The sequence below is a fragment of the Diprion similis genome, chromosome 6 (assembly GCF_021155765.1).
Source record: "Diprion similis isolate iyDipSimi1 chromosome 6, iyDipSimi1.1, whole genome shotgun sequence".
NCBI lineage: Eukaryota > Metazoa > Arthropoda > Insecta > Hymenoptera > Diprionidae > Diprion > Diprion similis.
Genome location: NC_060110.1, coordinates 10193627 through 10215646, shown reverse-complemented (window position 1 = coordinate 10215646; position 22020 = coordinate 10193627). Strand labels below are relative to the sequence as shown.

Genomic DNA, 22020 nt, shown 5'->3' with positions numbered 1-22020 from the left:
AATGAGAAAAAGTGTGAATGAAATAATTATTCATTATCACAGACTTTTTTTCTCGCAAAGAACGCGAAGGACGCATCCTCATGCTGCATCGATTTTATTATAATTTTTCAGGAAAGAGGATAGGGAAGAAATTATGGACATTTTTATATTATTTCAGTATCGTATGTAACATGGGGCAGCCTCGACGTTAATTGTGACTCTTGAAGGGATTGATAAAAGTTGAATTTCGTCATTTTTTCGTTAACTCTACTCACGGGATAGTCATTAATCATAACTATGCTAGGAACAGATTTTTTATCCATTTTACAGCGATTTGAAATTAAAAGTTCAGATCTAGGCACTAGTTTATCATTTTTTATAGTTTTTATTTGACAGTTTAAAAAAGATTTATGGAGCTTACGAGAATGGGAATTTGATGAATATTCAATACGCGATGATCTCGTAGTAAAACAATAAACGAAAAATGATTGATCACATCGGTCAACGCGAATTATGAGTCTGGGTTCTAGATATCAAGTTTTGAACCCTTAACTACTTCTAGATGCAGTTTCTCATTCAACATATTTCGAGATACTTAATATCGCGCCGAGAAGATCATGAACCTCATAGAAAACTCGACATAATACTTCATACTTTTTTTTTGCACACTCGAGAACTTTGAAACAACGTACATGAGGAATCGTACCTCTAGAAATTGCAATAATGTGGCAAGATAATGAAGGCAAAGCGAGACCTGCACCACGTGGGGTGTTGAATTTGACATACTTTAATCTAACAACGTCGGGTGAAAAGTATCTCCCGATCTTTTATCGGGTGGCAGGTTTACTTGTAATACCCATCAGCGATAATGACTCTGCGGCGCCGACGACAGGCTATACATTTTCCTTTGAAAGCACATTAAAAGCTCGTTAGAAGCTGACCGCAAACTTGGCCAAGACACGGTGCGAAGTTACATAGGACTAAAACTAGATCGTCAAACACCTTTGCAAACTTTCCTCTGACACAAAACAGAGGTTGACGAAAATTTATTATATTTATCTAAGATGCTACGCACCTACGACATGTGCAACCCAATTGCAAGCGACGAGAGAAAGTCCGAAGATCCTTCGTTGCGTGTTGAAGGTTGAAGGTCGTCGATCCACCGGCGGTATTCTAAGTAATTCTTATTCTCTCCTTGTGGCGGAAGGGTTGAGCAAAAAGGAATGGTAAATCTAGGGAGAGGAGGACGGGAATACAGGATAGAGCGACAGAGACACGCGGTTATACGTAGAGTCATGTGAAGCGGCCAGGTAAGCTGGATTAATTTTTTAGGACGGGTCGAGCGTCGAATTACCCATCTACGTACAAATTTTGGGATTTTGAGGATTTCAAACTTTCACCGGTAGGAACCCTTGCATTTAGACTACACAGCGATGTTTCGGATATATCCAAGCCAGCCTTGGGTCGAGATAAATAATGAATATCCCACTGGCGAGAGGTTTACATAATTCACATTCATCTGGTAATCGCGTAAGTAGGGTATATAATTTAACGAGGTCATTTTACGTCTCCGTTTGCAGTGGAAATAATGACCAGTGCACCACTTGTTGCAGTAAAAACTAGCTTGAAGCTCAACGAGAGGTTAACGTGTGAAGATGGGGCCGGGTTGAAGTTCCGAATTCGAAAAGTTCTGAAAGCGCCGCGAAATTTACTCAAACAGCGTAGTTTACTCAACGAATCAGCGTAAAAAATCAGAAAAAAAACAAAAATCGGAATGACGAAAGGATTCCGAATGTAAAAATATCGAAAATTCAAGACAAAGAACGATCAAAGGGGTGAAATTTCACTAGACCAGAAGTTCACGGAACTGAAAATCTTGGATCATTCGGCATTTCGTCGTTTCAGATTTTTAAATTTTCTCATTTAGTCCTTTCGGAATTCTACCCTTTCGGAATTTGGCATTTTCGGAATTTTGTGCATCGGGTTTCGGATCATTCGAAGCTTTGATGATTCCTCGAAGTTTGATTTCTTTTCTTCAAATTTCGTCATCAAAACTTCAGAATTTGTCACTTTCGGAACTTTTCAAATTCGGAGTTTCAACCCCACCCCGTAAAAATCAGCCCTCGCACTGTGAGATTATTTACACCTTGTAGGTAAACAAGACTAAATATTCACTTCTCGAAAAGTATAACATCGTCCAAATTCTCGATATATTTCATCGCGACGATGATTTCGAAACACGTAGTACCACCCCTAAATTAGACGTCGTCATTACCAGGATGAATACATTTAACTGCTCTACGGTATGATCAAAATAATATATCAAGGACGTGATGAATACCGATGAACGTATAATCTAGCCACAATTCACAAATTTACAAACAGACGCATTGGATGAAACCGCGAATTTTAACTCGCGATGAATCCTCATCACCCTCGAGAGTGAAACGAGGGTGTGACAATTCTGTCACTCAAAGAGCGGCCACATAGCGAAGTAAAACATCGGAATGTGGACAGTTTTGTTGAACACCAGTGACGCAAATCGCTTGTAGGGATCATGCACGATTCACCCGCGTTTATCGCGGCGGTGGTTTAGCATAAAAAACGTGTAAGGCTAACCTGTTTTTGCTCCGGTCCTCCGCTGTTACCAGGGATGCTCGACTGGTAGTTGCTACGCTCTATAAGAACTTTGGCGTTGTTGATGTAGATCTCCGGGCGATAACTTCCGGTTTTTCGTGTCACCCACAGCGGTGGGCTTCCCGTAAGTTCCGAGAGAATCGAAGTCGAGAATTCGTCCGTTGTCAAGGCAAGATTGGCTGAAAGAATAAATTATTGAATTACTTCATTAACTTCAACGTTTAATGCTCATATTATTTGTTTTCATGTAGCCATATTTTTTAACGTGTCATTATGTCCTAATTAGCCTCAACATTTTCTCAACTCAAAGATTTGAAAGCATATTATTCACGGTGAAAATTCGGTAATGACCAAAAATAAGATACCGTAGGTAATAAATCTTGGCTGTTATATTCTTTTGGCTTTTTTTTTCCCCCGCTGAGAACTTGGTTTCTGTCAACTGATATAAATATGCCTCTTTTTCTACCGATATATAACAGCTGCAGAACATAGGTATTACATACATAAATACCGCATACGACTAAGTATAGCATGTAAAAAAATTACTCCTAAAGCATTGAATTGCATAAAACTTTTACTGTATAACAGATGAATATAAATTCCTTGGTACAGCCGAGTCAAATAGGTATTTCAGAAATCATAAAGACGATTATTGCTCTGACCGAGTCTCTTCGTTATACGAGACCCTCGTAATCACCAGACCGATAATGAAGCGCGAGGGTACATCGGTTCATTTAAATTATTTATCGGAGCCGAATGAAAAGGGAAAAGAAAAATGTACACGTATAAACATATACTTATACATTTGCTTTGTGGTCACGACGGGATCTAATCAAAAGAGCTCTGTAAGCGGGTATATAAGTAGCAGCCGATAACGTTATGTAATTGAAAGTCAGAACCATCTTTCGAGCAGCGTTTCTTTCCGTTCCTTCCTTCCTTTCTTTCTTCCAGTTTCTGTTCGCCCCTTCGTGCTCCGCATCCTGCAGCACGACAGCACCGAGAGACTTACCTCAACCATTCATCGGATTCCAAAAAAGGAACCCCCAGGGGCTGCGTCGCACAATACCTCTCATTACGCGCTATCTACGAGAATCGAGCCTCGTCTCGTGAACCCCCGACCCACCCCCGCCCTGAACGCGGGTCACCTGTGTGGTGGTGCGCAGGTTTTGAGCTTGGCGTACTTGAGCTAACTACCCTCCGAATAATACTCCGTTCCCGCATCCTGTGATACGTGCCTTTTGTACGGAGTAATTGTTTAATCGTCAGTCATTTATGCCATTAGGTACTGGCTTTTGTACCGGCTCGAATTATTCTAATCGACGAAAATGACGCGGGATAATGAGTCTCGAAATCATACCTTTAAATAAATAAAATATTGCGATCATTATCACATAAATAATTAGTATAACGGTTAGGTATGTTAGGACGCTTTTTGCAGCAGAATGACAGTACTTGTTGGATTTAATTTAACCCATACAATTGTGTTCATGAATTAGAGAATCGAGAATCGTCTCGTTGTCAGAATATCGGTGGCCTTGATAGATTGTTGAGACGGAAAGCACCCGGATGTAACGCATACCGATTTTATTTATCTTGTGATGCGTTGTGCTGCATAAAAAAATATCTGACACATGTTTTTTCACGTGCGAATTCGGCAGTTTAAGGGGTAACAAGCACCATCAAAATTCATACCCAAAAATCGGTTTTTCACGATTTTCGGATAAGTTGGAAGATCTATCTTGTCACGTTTAATTCACTGCTTCGTACTCAAGCAGAACGAGTGATGAAGAGCCAATCGTCCGTGTTCACGCGTTGACTTCCACTTTCGTTTTGACGATTGCACGAGTAAAAATGCGACGGACCGTCACTTGAAAACACGATTCACTTGGCGAAGGGAATTTAAGTGTTATTCAAAATAATAAAAACGTGGGAGAGGTTGAACGACTACGTTTTCTGTTAATTAACAACAAGTATGGAAACTCTCGCTGTATCTCCGCGCGCGGAAAACGCAAAAATTTTACCGTTTGAAAAGAGTAATCCTGAGGGGATATACATATATGTATATGCGGATGAATATTGGATTCTTTGTTTGGTAATTCAGCCAGTCCCGTTCTATCGAAATCAATTTCGCTAAAACAATGCATGCCCGTCATGGAAAAACATCCGAGATCAAAGAATACTCAGGGATCGCCGAAGAGCCTCATTTATCGGCTTGCGAATATAACCGATAATTGCACTGAGTACATCCCCTTTCGCTTTACACCCTGGCAAATTAGGTATTGAACTTTCAGTACCATGACCCTCTAATTCCTTCGTACCTTTGTTATAGCTACATCTCGGGACGAATAACGTCGACGGATATTTTACTCTCCATAAACCCTTTGGAAAATGTTTCATCCGATTATAGGTTCCGGGCAATCGATAAAATTGCGTATTATAACAAAAGTTGATTAAAGTACGATCGAGTTATATTATATATCTATCTATAATAAGAATTTCTGATTTTATTACTCTATAACTTTGATATTTTGTCGCACAACTTGATTTATTTTTCGAGATTAAGATTATCAACTTTAACACGTGTTAAGAAGTGTAACTTTTAACTCCTGATACAAATCAGAACACTATTTGGCGGATGTATGTCTCGTCGAGGAAAGAAGTAGAGAAAAAAAAGTTTTTGCAAACATTAAATTTCCAGGTAAATTAAAGACCGGAAAAGAGTATAGTGAGCGGGCGGAATTCACCCCTGTGAGTCTCACGTCGCTTGTTTAAAATGCTGCAGAGACTCGTCGAAGCGAATTATAAAAATAATGTGGAGAGAAAAGTTTCTTCTTATACTTCTTTTTTTTTTGCAAGATTCGAGACGGGACTTGTACGGGACTAAATTGAACTGTCACAAAGAAATATAAAAACGAGGCGACGCGGAATTTTGCCTCAGGGAACGGAAGCAATATATTGCTTTCAACTAGAACGTGGACAATGCTACTTAAAACGACAAATCGTCACGCAGTACAGAGAAACGAGCTTGCGATAAATTTCATCCTGCACTGAATTTTCACGTGAGCCATACTCGCTACCGGCATTCGCTGCGCAGGTGCCTGCATATTGCGAATGTTCAGTATTTCGACAGTCTGTCTAAAAGTGCAACGGATGCTGGCTCGTTCGATCGTCTAATGCAGCCGTGACTGAGATTGCTGCATGTGTCGAAGTCACATTATACGAACGTCACGTAACGCGGACGTGATATCGGATTATAAATACCGTACGGGTTTCGCCAGATTGAGAAAGGAGAGACCAGGGAATAATCTATTAAAAAACCCGCTATCGAAAAAGAAAACGACCAAGTGGAATAATGCAACGCATGCGAATTGAAAATTTTGCATATTCTGCACGTGAACAAAGTTTCAACGGACAGCTGTACGGCTAGAAATTTTCGTTCCTTCTCGAGCTTTCCTGCTTTATGAAATATTCGATTCGTTGGTTGCGGTGAGGCGTTTTCAAAATATTCACTGCAAGTGTATCAGACTTGCTATACTGATGGCAAATATTATCTATTACGATGCAACTCGTTGATGTCAATTGAATAGTTTCCAACAATTTTTGCCACGTTTCTAATTTCCTATAATAATCAATTTCACGGATCCGACATCCGTGTTGATTTGATCTTACACTGAATCCAGTGCAATTTTAAAAGGTAAAGTAATCGATGTCGTGAGGAAAATCTTTGGTTGAATAATTTTTCGAAACGTGTACAATGCAATACAAACGAAGTACAATACAAAAGCCTATTTTTCTGTATCACAAATTTTTAACAAAAATATTTCTCTCCGTCATTGCTTTGTTTAGAATTGAATGAACTGCGAGTTATTCGGATCAACGGAGTGAATATTTATACCAGGAATTCAGATGAACACTCATAATCTAATCACCAATAATTTGTAGATTATCAAAGATCTATATGAATCAAGCATCCAATTAGATCCGAACAGATCTCTAAATCATAAATGGTTGTACAATTTTAGATGTAAACAAAAATTGTGTTCAATCAGATTCATCAACATTTTCCCGGCTAACTAATACCCAAATAAACGCGATGAACAATCTAACTTTCGAAACATGCTGCCAATACTGTCGCTGGCAGCGCTAGCGGAAAACCAAAGATCTTTAACTCGATCTCCTTCTACATCCCACTCGGCAAGTGCCGCAAGCCCACAGATTTCTGTGTATATACACGCAAGCCATGCTTCGAGGCGCCACCTGGCAGTCGTCCCTGATGCCCCTTCCGCCATCCAGAATCCCCATCTGCGTCTAACTTGTGGATTTCAAATGGCAGTTGGCGCTGCGTGAGTTGGGACTGAGCGGCACGCCGGCAAAGCAACGCGACGCTAGCAGTCGTGCGCAGCCATTGCGCAGCCATTGCGCAGCTCGTTTAGCGTCCGCGCAGCGCACGTCGAATCGTTGTTTCATAATTATATGTAAGAAGCGGCTTCTATAATTTGTTTCAATTTTTTTTCAACCGATTCGCGATTGTGCAAAGACGAGAAAATCAGATGCACTGATTAAATTCTCGACGAAAATGGACAACGTCTCTGTCTCGAAGGTACGTCATCCTGCTACCTGTTGCGCTCTCAGTCTAACCTAACCACAATGCATCTGACGGTTATTAATGTCCGTTATACTGTACAGAGGAGAATTGCAAACGAAAAGTATCCAATCAGGGATCGCGATTCTCACGTCGGCATTCTCAATGCGCCTTCTGATTGGAGGATAATCCTCAGTGCTTGTTCGTCGCGATTCTTGTGCTCTTTGTCGTGTAATTGGTTAAGAAATTGGAAGTAGGTTTTATTTCATTGGCGGGGATTGTACGAAGGAGGTGGTAATTGGCTGATTTTAATTTTGTAATCATTTTCTATTGTTTTGCTTTTTGTCGTACCTTGGAACTTGTTATCATTAATTTGAATACAGATATTCGTAAAGATACAAGTTTTTGAATACGATTACGTTGTATCGATATATTATATCGTATTTTAATTAGCGATATTTCTATGCCTACAATTTTCAGTAAATTTCTTTTCAAAGATGCTCCGCGGGAGAAATCGCAAAACGAAATATCTATTGGTCAACACTTGAAAGGTGACCAGTTTAACACTTTTTTTAAACTTTTCTGTAACACTGTACGTGTTTTAGGGGGTTTTTGCCTTCCAAGGAAGCTATAGAATTGGACGTGGGAAGAAGAGACCTGAAAGAGCACAGATGTTTAACGAATCGTGGTACGTTGCCTATAAGCAAGTTTGGTCAACTATCGAAAAGGCTACTCAGGTAGGATAAAGGGTAAAATAATTTTTGAACACAGATAGAATGCGCTAATTTTAAGGCTCATCGAATTGTCGCAACTGCATATTGCATAACTGAAGAATTAGACAAAATAAAAATCGATTACCGATTGCAGAAAATAAATTCCGACATTTTCGCAAGAATCTTGGAAGATTTGAAGTCATACGTCTCGTCGATAAACTACGATACTCTGTCCGGTGAAATACCCACAGCAATTTTACTGACTGGCAAGTACGATGAAAAATTGTTCCACTTTAACGCTATGTTAATAACAGATAAAAAAGATTTTCGCCAGGTATAATAATATAAACGGTTGTTTCTCTTTTTAGGTGTCAATTTACCCGATCATGGGGCGCTTTTTCAAATGCTGGCCAAAAAGTTCCAAGACATTACCTCACACATAGCGATTATACAGCAGAGAGACTCGTACAGCTTAAAAAATATGATGGAAGAAACAGTCCGTCAGCTAATTAATAATTCCAGGGTAATTGATTTGGTTCGGTTACTATTAAGCATCGACCTCTTTTTCTCGAGGGAAGCATGCAAGTATAAATTATTGATTCAATTTCATCAAGATTACTTTTCACTTCTTCGTTCTATTTTTGTTTATTTTTCACGAGGTATTTATTGTTTCGCAGAATAACGGCACAGAGATACAGAAAAATCATTGCACCTCAAGTGTGCTGAACGCCTGGTATCAGGAACAAGGTTCAAACAAACCTTTGCTCATAATCATTCCAGATTTCGAAAGTTTCTCTGCTGAAATTTTGCAAAACTTCATTCTAATACTCAGGTAAATATGTTTGGAAATAATTTTGAACATTATGCGTATTTCATTGCGATTCGCTATCTGTAACATAATATTTTCAATTCCGAAAGTAATATGAAAAAAAAATCGGTATTATTTATTAAACGTTTATATGTGTAGTTGGATCTTCATAAAAAAATCTACTGTTTCAACTGATTTTTAACAATTAGAGAAACGAACATCAAAGTATAAAATATTCAAACCCCGAATAATATTGAATCAAGTTTAAGTCTATCCAACAAAAGGAATATTGCATTAACTGATGGCATCTAATTTTACAAATTTAGTTTCTTTTTGTAAATTTAATTTCCTTTTATACGCGTCGCACGAAAATGTCGGTTACACTATTGATTTACTTGATGTTTCCATTAAATTGCAAATAATTCATGCATTCAAATACTAACTAATCTCAAGTCTAACCAATTTAATTATACGCTTATTCTATCGGCACCTACACCTGCCAGTGACTAATATTTTTTTTCACTAACAAACACCCATTTTTTCAATTTATTTGTAGCGTTTACTCGAAAACAATCAAATTTGTTTTAATTTTTGGAGTAGCGACGGCGGTTCACGCTGCTCACAGATCGTTGCCGCACCACGTCACGTCGAAACTGCGAGTTCAGGCAAGACTAATTTTATTATACTGTTACACCTCGTTAAATAAATCCACAGAATTTAATCTGCACAGTATTAATATTAATATTTCTCAACATTGTATTTTAACGACGAATTCTCATCGAATAATAATTATACCAATAATATTAAGTCCATTACAACAGGTTTTCCAAGCTCCGTCGCAAGTGAAAAGCCTCTCCGGGGTTTTAGACGGGACGGTTCTTTCCACGGAAACCCCGTTTAAATTAACCGGACGCGCTTTCCAGTTACTCACCGATATATTTTTGTTTTACGATTTTTCCATCAACGGTTTCCTGCAAGGCTACAAGGTACGAAAATCACCCTATTTATAATCGAGATATATCGAGGGTGATGCGTGATGTCTGTTTTATAGATACAAGTAATTTTATTCCGCACGTGACCAGGGTAAAGCTTTTTCTTTGTTTTAACCACTTTTGTGTATTTTTTCCATTTTCCCTTCTTTTCTTGCCCGTTGTAAAACAATTTTAAATGTATTACGCAGGTGTCGTTGAATAATTCACCGCCGCACTCGAATTATAAGCGGCCGCGAGCATTAATCATGTTATTCGAACGTGCTTATAATTACACGTTGTGAACACGTAGTTATATAATGTATACGCCGCATAATATAACAGAGGCGTGCATTGTTATTGAATTCATATCCGAGAAACATGAAATATTTCGGCAGTATGTGTAATATACGTGTAGTACCACTTCACATATACGCACATTATAGGCGATATGGAACAAAAGTCTGGCAGCATTGATTGTAGTAATTTTGCAGAGCATTTTTTACCTTCCAGCTGTGTATGTTTCACCATTTTTATGGAAAGAATGTCAATTCTTTGTGCTGCAACGGCGAGAATGTTAGATCGAGAATATCTGAGTTAAGCAGCGAAGATCTAGATGAGATAAGAAAACTAAAATCGATTGCTGAATACGTCCGAGAATTGCCGGCGACAAAACGTGACTCCCTAAACGACGAAGGGTTCAAGGTATAAGCCGCACCAATTTCCTTACCCCTATAAAATCATGAAATTGAACGAATTAATTACGCCTTACGCCCCTCTATCTTTCCCATACAGGAATTACTGTCTACCTTAATAAATCAGGTTCACACCTTCACTCGCACCTTTCAAATTACCCTAAAATGTTTGCATCACTTCACGTCGGATCTACCTAACGCGCCTTTGGGTAAACAAGTAAGTTTTACGCTTAACTTGCAATTTTGATTAACGATGAATCGGCGCAAGTCTGCAGAAGAGATCGATCTGTATTTACTTTTGTTTCAATTTTTTATTTTTATTTTAGAAATTTCGTACACGTTTTTTCACTTCTTTTTAAGGAGGTTGATTGGCTAAAATTAGACAATTTTTTTCTGACTAAAGACTTGTGAAATGGTTACTATTCTTAAACTGTGAAGAAATCTTTAAAAATACGAAAAGCAGAAAACACTGTAATTTAAAAAAAAAGCTTAGATTTCTATGATTCATTTTGAACCAGCTAAAAATTTTTTTAAATCTGGAAGATTTGTTCAGTTTCACTTTACAATGCCTGATTTTATTCAGAAGACTATTTTCTAAGAATTGACTGCAGGATATTTTCTGCTTTTTTCAATATTCAACTCGATATTACCAGTTTTTTATATCACAGTCAAAATCCGTACAATATAACGAAATAAAATATTTTTCGAAGCCAATATGATAAAAAAAAGTGTTTCGGTTAATTTTAAACAGTCTTCTGAATAAGATTAGACATTGCAGAGTGAAACCGAACGAATCTACTAGATTTTCATCAATTTTGAAGCGATTTGAAATTAAGCTCAAATATATCTGAACTTCTATTCATATTTCCGGTATATTTTATCGCCGCAAAGAGCTCTAATAATATAATATTTCGCGAAATACTCAATGTACGACTATGTCTCAATAAAATTAACTAATGGTAGCGATTTTTCGCCAACCAACCTCCTCAAAGTCATTGCGGCTTTTTTTTCTCTTGCCAGCGACTGCAGAACGAATTGCATATCAATCGCTTAATAATTTTACCCCGTTTCGAATTCAGCTACGAGAAGTATACGCGAAGGCTGTGAGCTGCGCCATAACCGAATCCCAAGAGTACAAGGAGTGCTTGCAATACCTGGGTTTCATATCGAAAGAAGAACTTCTAACGAAACTTGATACGATGAAAAATATCATCGAAATCTCTGTCGAGGGGAAATTATTGGCGGATGTTAAACGTGATCTGGAAAAACACAGAGAAGCCATCAGCCATGCGAGCCCCGAAATAAGGAGAGAAAACACGGAGATCGTAGACGAGGGTGAAAAATTGAATCGGGCCCAGCTCAAAGAGGTACGTACCGATTCGCAGTATTTCACACTAACGACAAATTCTTTTAAAGCTCAAAGTTTCACGCATGAATCGCGATGCAGCGGAATAAAAAACAACCCTTACATCGCAATCGTTATTATAATATCCGAAAAAAATGACGCGCCATATAAAGCGACTAATGGGTACGTAATTATTGTTTTCATTGACATTAATTACTCGCTTATAATACGGGCGAATGCTGTTGACGGGATTATGCCGTAGGGATAATTGGATTTCTCAGTTTCGGCACATGGTTTTATAATGCGTGTATTATTATATTGTATACAAGTGTGCGATTAAAATGTCGTTTGTTTCCTGGTACGTTGAGTATATACTCGCGTGTATATTTATTGATTTGTTATCAGATTCGTCATTTTGTTTAATGAATTACCGATTATTATTGCAGCTTTAAAATTGAACGCCAAGCTCATCAATTATACGTTAATTAAATTGCTCCACAAATTGAGCAAATCCCTGCGGGTTGTACGCGCAACTCTGCCGTCAGTTAGTTTGTTAGTTCGTTTAACAAAGCGACCAATAATTTTGACTCTCTATTACAGCATTGTTCCCGCGACGAAGTCAAACTCTGTATTATAATCTATTATATTATCTGATCAATAGATGCGACCATAATTTTTACAGACTTCATATAGTGTTAAAAACGGATTTCTGTTACCCTCGCCGTTTGCAGAAGCTGCTGAAGATGTCCAAGAAACACTCAATCTCGCCTTACAAACAGGCTCAAACGGATGTGATAAATTACCTCGATCAAAAAGTTTTTTCCATCCATCTGAAGAATCCCGCACTTTTGCCGGGTAGTGAAATATTCTTTTTCAACGACGGTAGCGCCGTGAAACATCACATTGTTGGATCGCCACGGGCCGCCATTCACACTGGTTTGAATAATCCGCAAGCTTACTTGGACGTAAGTGAATAGAATGTCTCGCGATATCGATGAACCGGGATTTCTTATTCACAGTGATTTGTATTTTCAGTGTTCTTGCTGCGCTGTGACTACCGAGCAGCCGATTGTTGCGACGATGCCGGATTTGAGCATCATTTACAAACTTCATTTGGAAGGCAGAAGGTTGATTAACATGTACGACTGGCTCCAGGTAAAAATAATCACAGCTCACCTTATCCCATCAATATTTATCCCATAGACAGTTTATAGTATTTTAAAATTTTTCATCCCCATAGCGTCTCATCAAAGACCTTGTTCAACGTTGAGTACCCATCAATGTTCGCTTCAATATCAGCAGTTGTGTTTTATAGCAGCTCAAATTCGACTGCACCTTCAGATCTTTTTATACGACACGAATGAACCATTTGCACCTTAAGTTTTGTTGTCTGGTTCAGTTTTTAAATTGATATTGTTCCAAAAAATGCGACAAAATGGTTGTGGTGTTGTTTCATCGATTTTCTAAATCCCCGATAATTTTCAAGTCAACAGATTTCGTTCACTTCTTATTGTTTATTACAGTCTTTCCTATCAATCGTGTGCCCAGATCAGTCAGGTGAAGAACGGCGAGAAGTGGATCCTGAACTGCAGTATCCTTGCCTGAATAACTCAATTGAATTTCTGATCAGAACACGCTGATCTCTATCCATCAAAATAGGTGAAATTTCGCAAAATATTTTCCTTAACACATACGCTCAGAGCTCGATTCACACGGGCAGTAGCTGAGCTACAGTTTCTTGGATTCATCAAAACGTCGAGGAAAAAGACTGACCACGTAATGCGACTTACTTGGGGTTGTAGTTAATTGTAATAACTGAATTATTGTTTGTTTCATGTTTTACTCCGCTTTTTGTAATAATAAAAATAAAATCTCTGAAGGAACATAAAGTTTTGTTAATTTTTCCTACATCGATTCCCCTCCATTAGAAACTTCTAATTGTCCAAGAATTATACTCGAGGTTACAGAATTTAATTTGACTGGTCGAGAATTAAGCTGTGCAAGTTTTCGAACCGCAAAAGCGTCGTACATTGCCAGATGCTGACGGTATAAAAAGTGGAAGAGAAAAAATGTGACGCGTTTATTAAGTGCGCCTGATTTTATTATCACGGGTGAACCATAAATTGAAATAGCTTTCCAATACGCTGCAATTTTTGTGAAAACATACAAAATTTAATTTACGCGGTGAAACGCGAAATTACACATTGAGATTGTCCTCGTAAAGTTTCGATCGCGTATTGCGAAGAGGAATATCCTCATTCGTTTCACTTCTTTCTCCACATATAAATGTATAGGTATTGCAATTTCCCGAATATTGCGAAATTGTCTTTCGGTCTCGTCAATAAATGGTTCGTATTTCTTTTTCTCTCTCTTTCTCTCTCTTGCCCCCTTTTGCCATATTTTCCGTAAGCCGTGGAAATATTCTCAATTCCGTTGAAAGCTCGGTTCAAATCGTACCGCGACGGGCGATATTTTTACTTGGTCAGCGTAAAGAGGTATTTTCTTGGCTGCCGGTAAGGCGATCGCGAGTTAAGTTGCTGATACGACCGTATTGGGCGGCTGGTTCTCGTAGAATAAGAATTTTCACAAACATGCCTCCCGTTACTTCTCGAAAGCTCCGCGTAAGTACGGATTTTTGCATGTCAACTTTTCCGCATTAACGGTTTTACCGCCGACGCAAATGTACAGACTACTCGGAAATTTTTTCTCCCAAATTTATGCGAACGAATCAACTGAATATTTGAATACAAGCTTATAATTCTCCAGAATTTACTTTACCTGAGTGAGAAAGTCTCGTTCGATAAAGTTAACGTTTACTTGAATTCAATTAATTTTTCTTTTGAATAAGTAGATTTTTTTTTAATGTAACTTTACATTCGACCAGATCTCTTCTCTCGGTGTCAATCCTATAGCGACGACCCTTGAAAAACACTCGGGACAAGTAGCTGGAACATAAGGAATCTCAAGTATTCAATTGCTAAAGTTTAATTAACTCCGGGGGCAACGACTAAATGGCTTCTAAAATTCGGCGCCAGGGTCCATCTGTAGGCTGGAGAGGTTCGGCTAGGATGCGAGCCTGCGTGGAATTTCATTCAGGAAATTAATTTGGAGGAGCCGATCATATCTATACTTGCATTTCGACCCCACACTCAAACCAACCCATCGTTCACCATCTGGATCAAATTTTCAGCATAACGTACCCACATATTCATTCCCCTTTGGGTACCGAAAAGTCGGAAAGTTTTGATTACAACGTATTGCGATAATTAATTCGGGTTGTAAATCTGCAAAGAATAAACGCATCAAACATCACGTTCGATTTGATACCCCATGCAAAAAATTTTTCGCAGTAAAATTCATTGTCACTTGGCACGATAGATAAAATTTCATTTCACCGCAATTCGCTCGTTATTATACGTTCAAAATTACTTGTGATTTTTATTGATAACAATAGTCATGACGGTACGGCATGACGATGGGAGTTCAAGAGATTTTTTTCAAAGTACAATATTACCATCACGTTTTTTTCGTGATGCTGTGAATTTGCATTAAAGCAAAACAGATCGCGAAAAAGTTACTGTAAAATTATCAAAACTAGTGTTAATCTCCTTCTACACTGCAAGAGAAACTGAATAACTATAGGGTGTTTTGGATTTTGAAAAGTTAGGATTTTTGTTTTGTAAAAGTTGATGAACTGTTCAAAAGAAAGAAGACTTTGTTTGTTCATACGGCGAACGTTTAAACGCATTTGATCCGAACGTTGATCATTACTTCAGAATCTTAACAATTACTAAAATGGAAAAAACGACATTTAGAAGGATCGAGTAGATCATAGGTGAAGCGAAAGTGACAGTCCCGCGACGCGTATCCCGAGAAAGTTTCGATCGTATCTATGCATGTGGCGGAGAGCAAAAGCCGCAAGCGTTGAACATGACCGACGTTATGGATACGGAATGGATAGGCGAACGGCTGAATAATGCGGACGAGAGGATAGCTGTAGGAACAACAAAAGAACTGGGTTAGCATTCCAGCGTCGTAGGGGAAACCTATGCAGATTTACAACGCGCATCATCAATATGCATCTCAGGGTTTGAATTATTCCCAGGTTGCACGAGTGGAGCGCGCCTCCCGGACCTCCGTTGAGAAAACGGGTGATGGAAGGAAGAAGATATAGGAGTGGAGAATGAATTGCCGAGTATTGATGACTGATCCGACCTCCCTCGCGTCGCATATCTCTCACAAATTCCCATTCGACGAGGAGCATGAGAATTGATGCTGCAAGGATCTCCGGCACGCTTTACATATCGCATCGGCTAGATCCTGTACTGACGTTGACTGACGAACCAAGTGATTGTCTCAGATTCGGCGTTGCTGTACACCAGCGGGAGAAGCTTTCCAACAGATTGAAGCAATTTTCATCTCCATTGCAGGACAGAAAGTTTCCCTCCCTGCTTGCATTTTCTGATCCTCGATATTTCCTTCAGTCATACATGCACGTGGAAATGTATCGGATGAGTTTCTCTTGAGCGCTCTTGAGATAGGCTAAACCGTTGAATTTGTAAGCAGTACATAGATACGTCAGAGTGCATATGTTCAATTTTCGGCAAAACTAGTTTTTCATTGTAAAGTTAAATTGAGCTAAAGTCATACCTTCAACCTTGTGATTACCAAATACTTTTGCTAAAAAATGAACCCATACATGCTGACCTAAGTACTGCCCACATCTAAATTACTTAACCAATGATTTTTGATGTTTAAATCAAATCCATCGCTAAATCCACTTCTGGCATGAAGGATCCTTTGCATTCCTTGCGACTCCATGACAGACCACTGAAGTAGGTAAGCTGCAAGAGCGTGCGAGCTTAGAAACCGAAGCCCAAGACCGCTTCCTTGCTGAATCAAGTGCAGTACGTAGTGCAGTGCGTCTTCCGTACTACGAGCAATTCATCTTCATTCATCCCTGGTCAGTGTAGGCTAGATGTGTTGTTGGGAGCTCACGAAGTGCATCGTGGATTTAGCCCAGGGCTCAGAGGACTTACGGTTCAGCCTCGCGCGGCAGATCCTATCGCTGAGTTGCCCAGGAGTAGACTAAAGCAGGTCTTAACCGAGCAGCCACAGCCGGGATTTCACCTTCAGCAACTTGCCCCCGAGAGGTTCAAAGCGAGGGTTAACTAACCCTGCGACAGAATCACAGCTCCTCAGTGCCCAAGGGCCTAACCTACGTGCCACACCCGGACACATTCACCCGCGCGCCTCCCGAAGGGCGTGAGATTGTTCCTCAATTACGCCTCGATGTCTCGTTGCAAAGCCAGTTGATCAGCATCAATATTCGTTAGTATTGCCCGCGGCTGATTCGAACATGGTGATTATCGGTTTGCGGTGAGCTCAGTGCAAATCATTGACTCCGGTAATACAAACACGGTGCTGCGCAGAAATGATTTCTTTTCTTTTCGTTTGACAATTTTGTTGAGACAAGGAACACCAGGAATTGAGAAACCACCCCATCGAATGTCCATATCGGGGCGTGGTTTCAACCCTTTAAACCGCTTTTCCGCAATGTTCTACAACATACATGAGTTAGACCGAATTCGAAGGGGGATGCCAAGCTAATGTTCCTTGTAGATATGAGGTGATTCAATTCAGGGGATATTATATGTATATACCTATACACGTATACATATATTTTGCCAGTATAAAGAAATGTTCACTTATGCAGCTGCTTGGAAGCTGTCTCTGGAGTGAAAATAGATCGACTCATCTCCTCCCGGCAAGTATATCGGTGGAATATCAGAGACATCGTGGGTACGTTATGCAGGTGTAGATACCTCGGGATGCCTGAATCGTTTGCCAATCCATGCGAACGCCAACAATCAATTTATGCCAGACGTCGTATAGGCGTGGCACCTGCAGAGAGAAGGTTGCCCACCACTTCGCGTTCGCCATTTGCCACCGACCAACGCGGTTTATATACATATGCGCATACATATAGAATCAAGCACTCCGTTCTAGAGCGCAACCCAGCCAAACCCGAGCCTAACTCAATGCCCGTTTCTATCCCCATTGGATCTTGTCAACGTTAGCCAGGATGAGGTTCCCGAAGATCCGCCAGTGATACGAAGGACTCCGCGTCTCGCTCCCAAGGGAGTCCGCATTCAATTCTCCTGGACATTTGTCAACCGGCCTGATACGCTGCCACACTCTCCCGTTGATGGCTGCCCGATGGGTCAAAATGGGCCCGGACTCCTCCGGTTAGAACCAGCGGGGAGACGAGGGAGACAAAATGACCCTCGATTATTAAGACATCCGAATATCCAGCCATGGGAGGGCTTCAGCGTGCTTCGGAGTATCTTGAAATTTACATTTTGCCGCGAGTACTTTCTCTCAATTTTCTTCTTCTTTTCCTCCAGCCTCTGAATCTCATTCTTTCTTATCGTAGTTCGCCTGTTCGGTGTATTATTCTTTAACGCATATATATGTATACATATATATTTCTATGTGTGTGTGTAATACAGTTCACTTCCCCACGTTACGCGCGTATATATGTATATACATAGTTAATACAAGCACCCTAATTAGCCCCTGACGTCCATCACACAAATTATTTATACTCCTTATACAAGCAATTTTCATTTCCCAAAGTGTTTCGCAGGTTCTGTTATATATACTTATGTAATACATATGTAGGATTTCGGATGAGAAAATTGTAATTACTGTACTGCGGACCGTATTCGGGAAACGTGAAAAGTAAGTCATATACCGCTATTTCTTGATTTCTTGTCCCTTCGGCACTGTTTCCTTCAGTCGCCGTTGGCGCAGGCGTGCAAACATCGGGTTTACTGGTTTTCAAAAGACGTTGCCAATTCTCATTTTAATCAGACGAAACATTGCATAATCACGGACCGTGAAATAGATGTTCTGTGTCGAAAGTTAATATTCCTTGCTCTTTGAAACCGCAGCTTTCCTTCAGTGAAAAAGAGAAGTAAAAAGATAATAATAAGAAGTAACAATAGCTGTAATAAAACGTCAGCTTTTCCCGTTTTCTAGGCCACGGAAATAACGCGAGAAATTCGAATACATGTACGGTTTATCCTTTCTCGCACGGGAAGAGATGCAGCGCGCGTATCCTGCAAGTTTAAAACGAGCAGACGTCCCGGCGAGTGAATGCAGACAGGCGTTAAAGACTCCTGCCAGGAGTAAAGGATTCTTCAGAAACATGCAAAAGTGGCGGATCGGCCTCGAGGGGCAAGGAACGAGTTAAAGGGGAGGAAGATTTTCTCGAACACATCCCGTTATGCAGTACATGCGACGGTTATAATATACGGAAAACGCACTGCAGTCAACTAGCGAGGTGACATTTTGTCGCGAAAGAACCAGAGAACGAGATTTAGCTTCGAAGAAAATTATAAAGAAGAAGCGGAGTCCTTCGGGAAATATCAGCTTCAAGGATACGTGAGCTTTTTACGCGAGCACGAATATATATATATATATATACATATATATGTAAAATTGCATAGGAAACCCGGCGTCTCGTTCGTTTTCTATACCGTCCTCCGAGCAAACAACAACCGTATGAAAATTAAATATTCTAATTGGCACAGAGCTTCACCGGCATAATAAAGAAAGCGCACAAGTTTTCACATTATTCTTGCGATGAATGACGTACGCCCAGAGTTTTCAGTTCGTGGAATTGCGCTGCTGCTGTTTTCAGCCCTCCTCAGACGAATCCCTCGCACTTTTCAGAAGCGTTGCGATAAGCTTTTCAATAAAAGTGATCAACTTTTCTGCGAAATCTCGTTTAGAACATCTCGCACTTTGTGGTAAAATAAAGGAAATGGTTTGCCGAGAAGGACTGGCCAAGTTCAGCCGAATAACGGTGGACGAAAAGGACCAGGAAGCAATCCGAAAATTTCATGACCGATGTAATACACCAGAGAGCGTAAAAAGTGCTGAAATAATTACTTCTGTAAGTGAATGTTACCAATTACCCGGAAGTGTATAAAGTACCCTCATCTCACATCGTGCCTGTTTATTGTACGACACGTCCGAGTATATGTATACCTACGTATAATATAACGCATACCGATAAAAACCCATTCACGTCGTGACAATATATATATTTAATTTTGACGAGGACCCTTCTTTACACCACCGTGGTCCTTGACTTGTTTGATTCTAACGATGAATTGGGCTGCCTCACGGATTCTGACAAGGGTGCGGATTTGGTGCCAACTCGGTTAGCAGCTTAGGGTGGAATTAAATTGGCAGGAGTGGTCACCGAGTGTCACTTCGTTCCGTGTTATAATTATTTACCGGACCGTGAGAAGTAACAATTTCGCTTTCCAATTATCGCTTTTTGCTGTTGTAAAAATGAATTGAAATACAATCATGTTTCTCTGAAGAAAAACTGGCATCGGTGGGTAAAAATACAGGCGAGCTTTTAAACAGAGTCCTTGGGCCGTATCTCGATCGGAAGAATTGGTGGTGCGAAAAGATTTTTAGCGAAATTCTCAGACACGGTATATATGATAATATATATTACATAGGTAGTAGGAGAAGGTGCAGCGCAAGCTTGTATCTAGTGTCACTAGAAATTCTCGAGCGAAAGCTCAGCTACATCAGAGTATGTATGCCCGGTGAGATTGGCCAATAAATCTCTCTGGTGACGTACCAGCAAGCCGCTTCGATAATGTCGATAAATAGAAACCAGCACGTTTGCTTCCGATTTCAAACATCCCCTACCTTCTCCTCACCACTTCGTTTCCGTCCGACAAGATGAATTCAGTAAGTCGACAACCTGCAGCTCGTACCTACTTGCCTGGAGAAATCCGTTCGCGTTTAGTTTCTTGCAAGAAAATGACCTCAAATACTCGTCGTATATGTGAGTGGTTCGATTGAATTGGTCATATTGTGTCTACGCAGGAATTGTTTTCGCAAAATATTTGAGTGAACTTCACTATGAATAATAATAATTGAAGTGCAGCGTGACTGCAAAGTGCTGCAAGCTGCACACGCGGTGTGCAAAACGCGAGAAGTAAAAGTTATAACTTTTCTGCTATCCTCACGCAAGCTGGAACGATGCGAGTACGTAGATATATTTCTCAGCAGAGAAGTCGGGTCTTCCATAGTTACGTTGTATGCTTTATTCATGTGCTGTGGCACGACACGTGGCTGGTACGAAAGCGCGAAAATATACTCCGAAAGAAAAGCAATAGGTACCGACGACAACGAGGCGTGGATAAAAAGATGGCGAAACCATTTGTCAGCCGCTGCGTCTCGTTCCACAACCCTGCATCCCTGTCGAGCGAATCCTAAACTTGGCACTGGCTGCGGTCAGCAAGGGGATGAAACTATTCCAGACGGCAGTTTGTTTTTTTATTTTTTTTATTGCATCTCTTGCCCGGTTACAAATTACTGCCGCCAGCTTGCTTATTACACACGTATTCGGAATGTTGCGAAGTCAAGATTCCGCGGTTTTAAACATCGGAACGAAAAGCTTTCAATTTTTTAAACCCAACTTCATACCAGGGTTGAATAAGTTGAAGCAGAAAATAACTGGGGCAGGGGCACGATGACGTCAGCGATAGCTGTCTGGGGGTTAAACGGATTGTGAAAAAGAATTCATTTTCCTCGTGCAGAGAATACTCTTCGTCCTTCATATTTTTCGTTATACGTCCTCTTCGAAATACATGATCGCTCTGTTTTACCAACGGCAAAATTTATGCTTGACACGCTCTGTGACGATCAAAAGATGCAAAGTGACAGAGCCATTTTAAACTTCAGGGGAAAATTCGGGCTTGGTTTTAATTTGTCGAAAACAAATAGAAGTGTGTCGGAAAAATTAGCACTTTTCACACAATTATTTATAAATCGAATTGAATATTTTTATGCATGGGCAAAAAATCATTTCAAACTAGCGTTTTTTCAAGATTTTTGATACGGTTATTTATCATATTCAAAAAACTAATACACGATTTCCGCGAATATTTAGAACCGAGCTTTTATTCCACAGTGAAAATTCTAGAAGTGACGCGTGAACGAGCATCTGTATTCAGTAGAATGTAATGACCGTAATAATTGAAAATGAAAAGGGAATTGAAATGTAAAAACTGACTGAGTAATAAGAAAGAAAAATCATGCTCTCCGGAATGTTGGAATATTAATGATAATAAGACGAGATCGTTTTATTTTGTCGTAACCGCCAGTAAATCCAGACCGGAGGTAGTCATATTTTATTTTCACATCAAGTCCAGCCCTCGGGGGAAAAGGTGAGGCTCTAGGCTACGTTGCAGGGGA

At 39.9% G+C, this 22020-nt stretch overlaps 2 protein-coding genes across 8 annotated transcripts in view; one reads left to right on the top strand and one right to left on the bottom strand.

Moving 5' to 3' along the window:
• The window catches only part of LOC124406456 (fasciclin-1), a 213020-nt gene that overhangs the window by 56802 nt on the left and 134198 nt on the right, over positions 1 to 22020 (bottom strand). For all 6 annotated transcript variants that reach the window (XM_046881869.1, XM_046881871.1, XM_046881870.1 and 3 more), the window contains exon 3: positions 2599 to 2795. In XM_046881869.1, the coding sequence (XP_046737825.1) occupies positions 2599 to 2795 (197 nt within the window). The remainder of the gene's footprint in view (positions 1 to 2598; positions 2796 to 22020) is intronic.
• Positions 7078 to 13607, top strand: LOC124406457 (origin recognition complex subunit 3). 2 transcript variants are annotated; one of them, XM_046881875.1, is made up of 14 exons: positions 7078 to 7216; positions 7804 to 7935; positions 8066 to 8177; positions 8280 to 8434; positions 8589 to 8743; positions 9276 to 9384; positions 9541 to 9705; positions 10201 to 10392; positions 10483 to 10599; positions 11462 to 11749; positions 12459 to 12692; positions 12763 to 12882; positions 13251 to 13318; positions 13428 to 13607. In XM_046881875.1, the coding sequence occupies exons 1-14, from the start codon at positions 7193 to 7195 to the stop codon at positions 13531 to 13533; spliced, it is 1977 nt and encodes a 658-aa protein (XP_046737831.1). In that variant the 5' UTR covers positions 7078 to 7192; the 3' UTR covers positions 13534 to 13607. The 2 variants fall into 2 exon arrangements, with proteins under 2 accessions (XP_046737831.1, XP_046737832.1); XM_046881876.1 differs by lacking the exons at positions 7078 to 7216; positions 7804 to 7935 and having other exon boundaries at positions 8066 to 8181.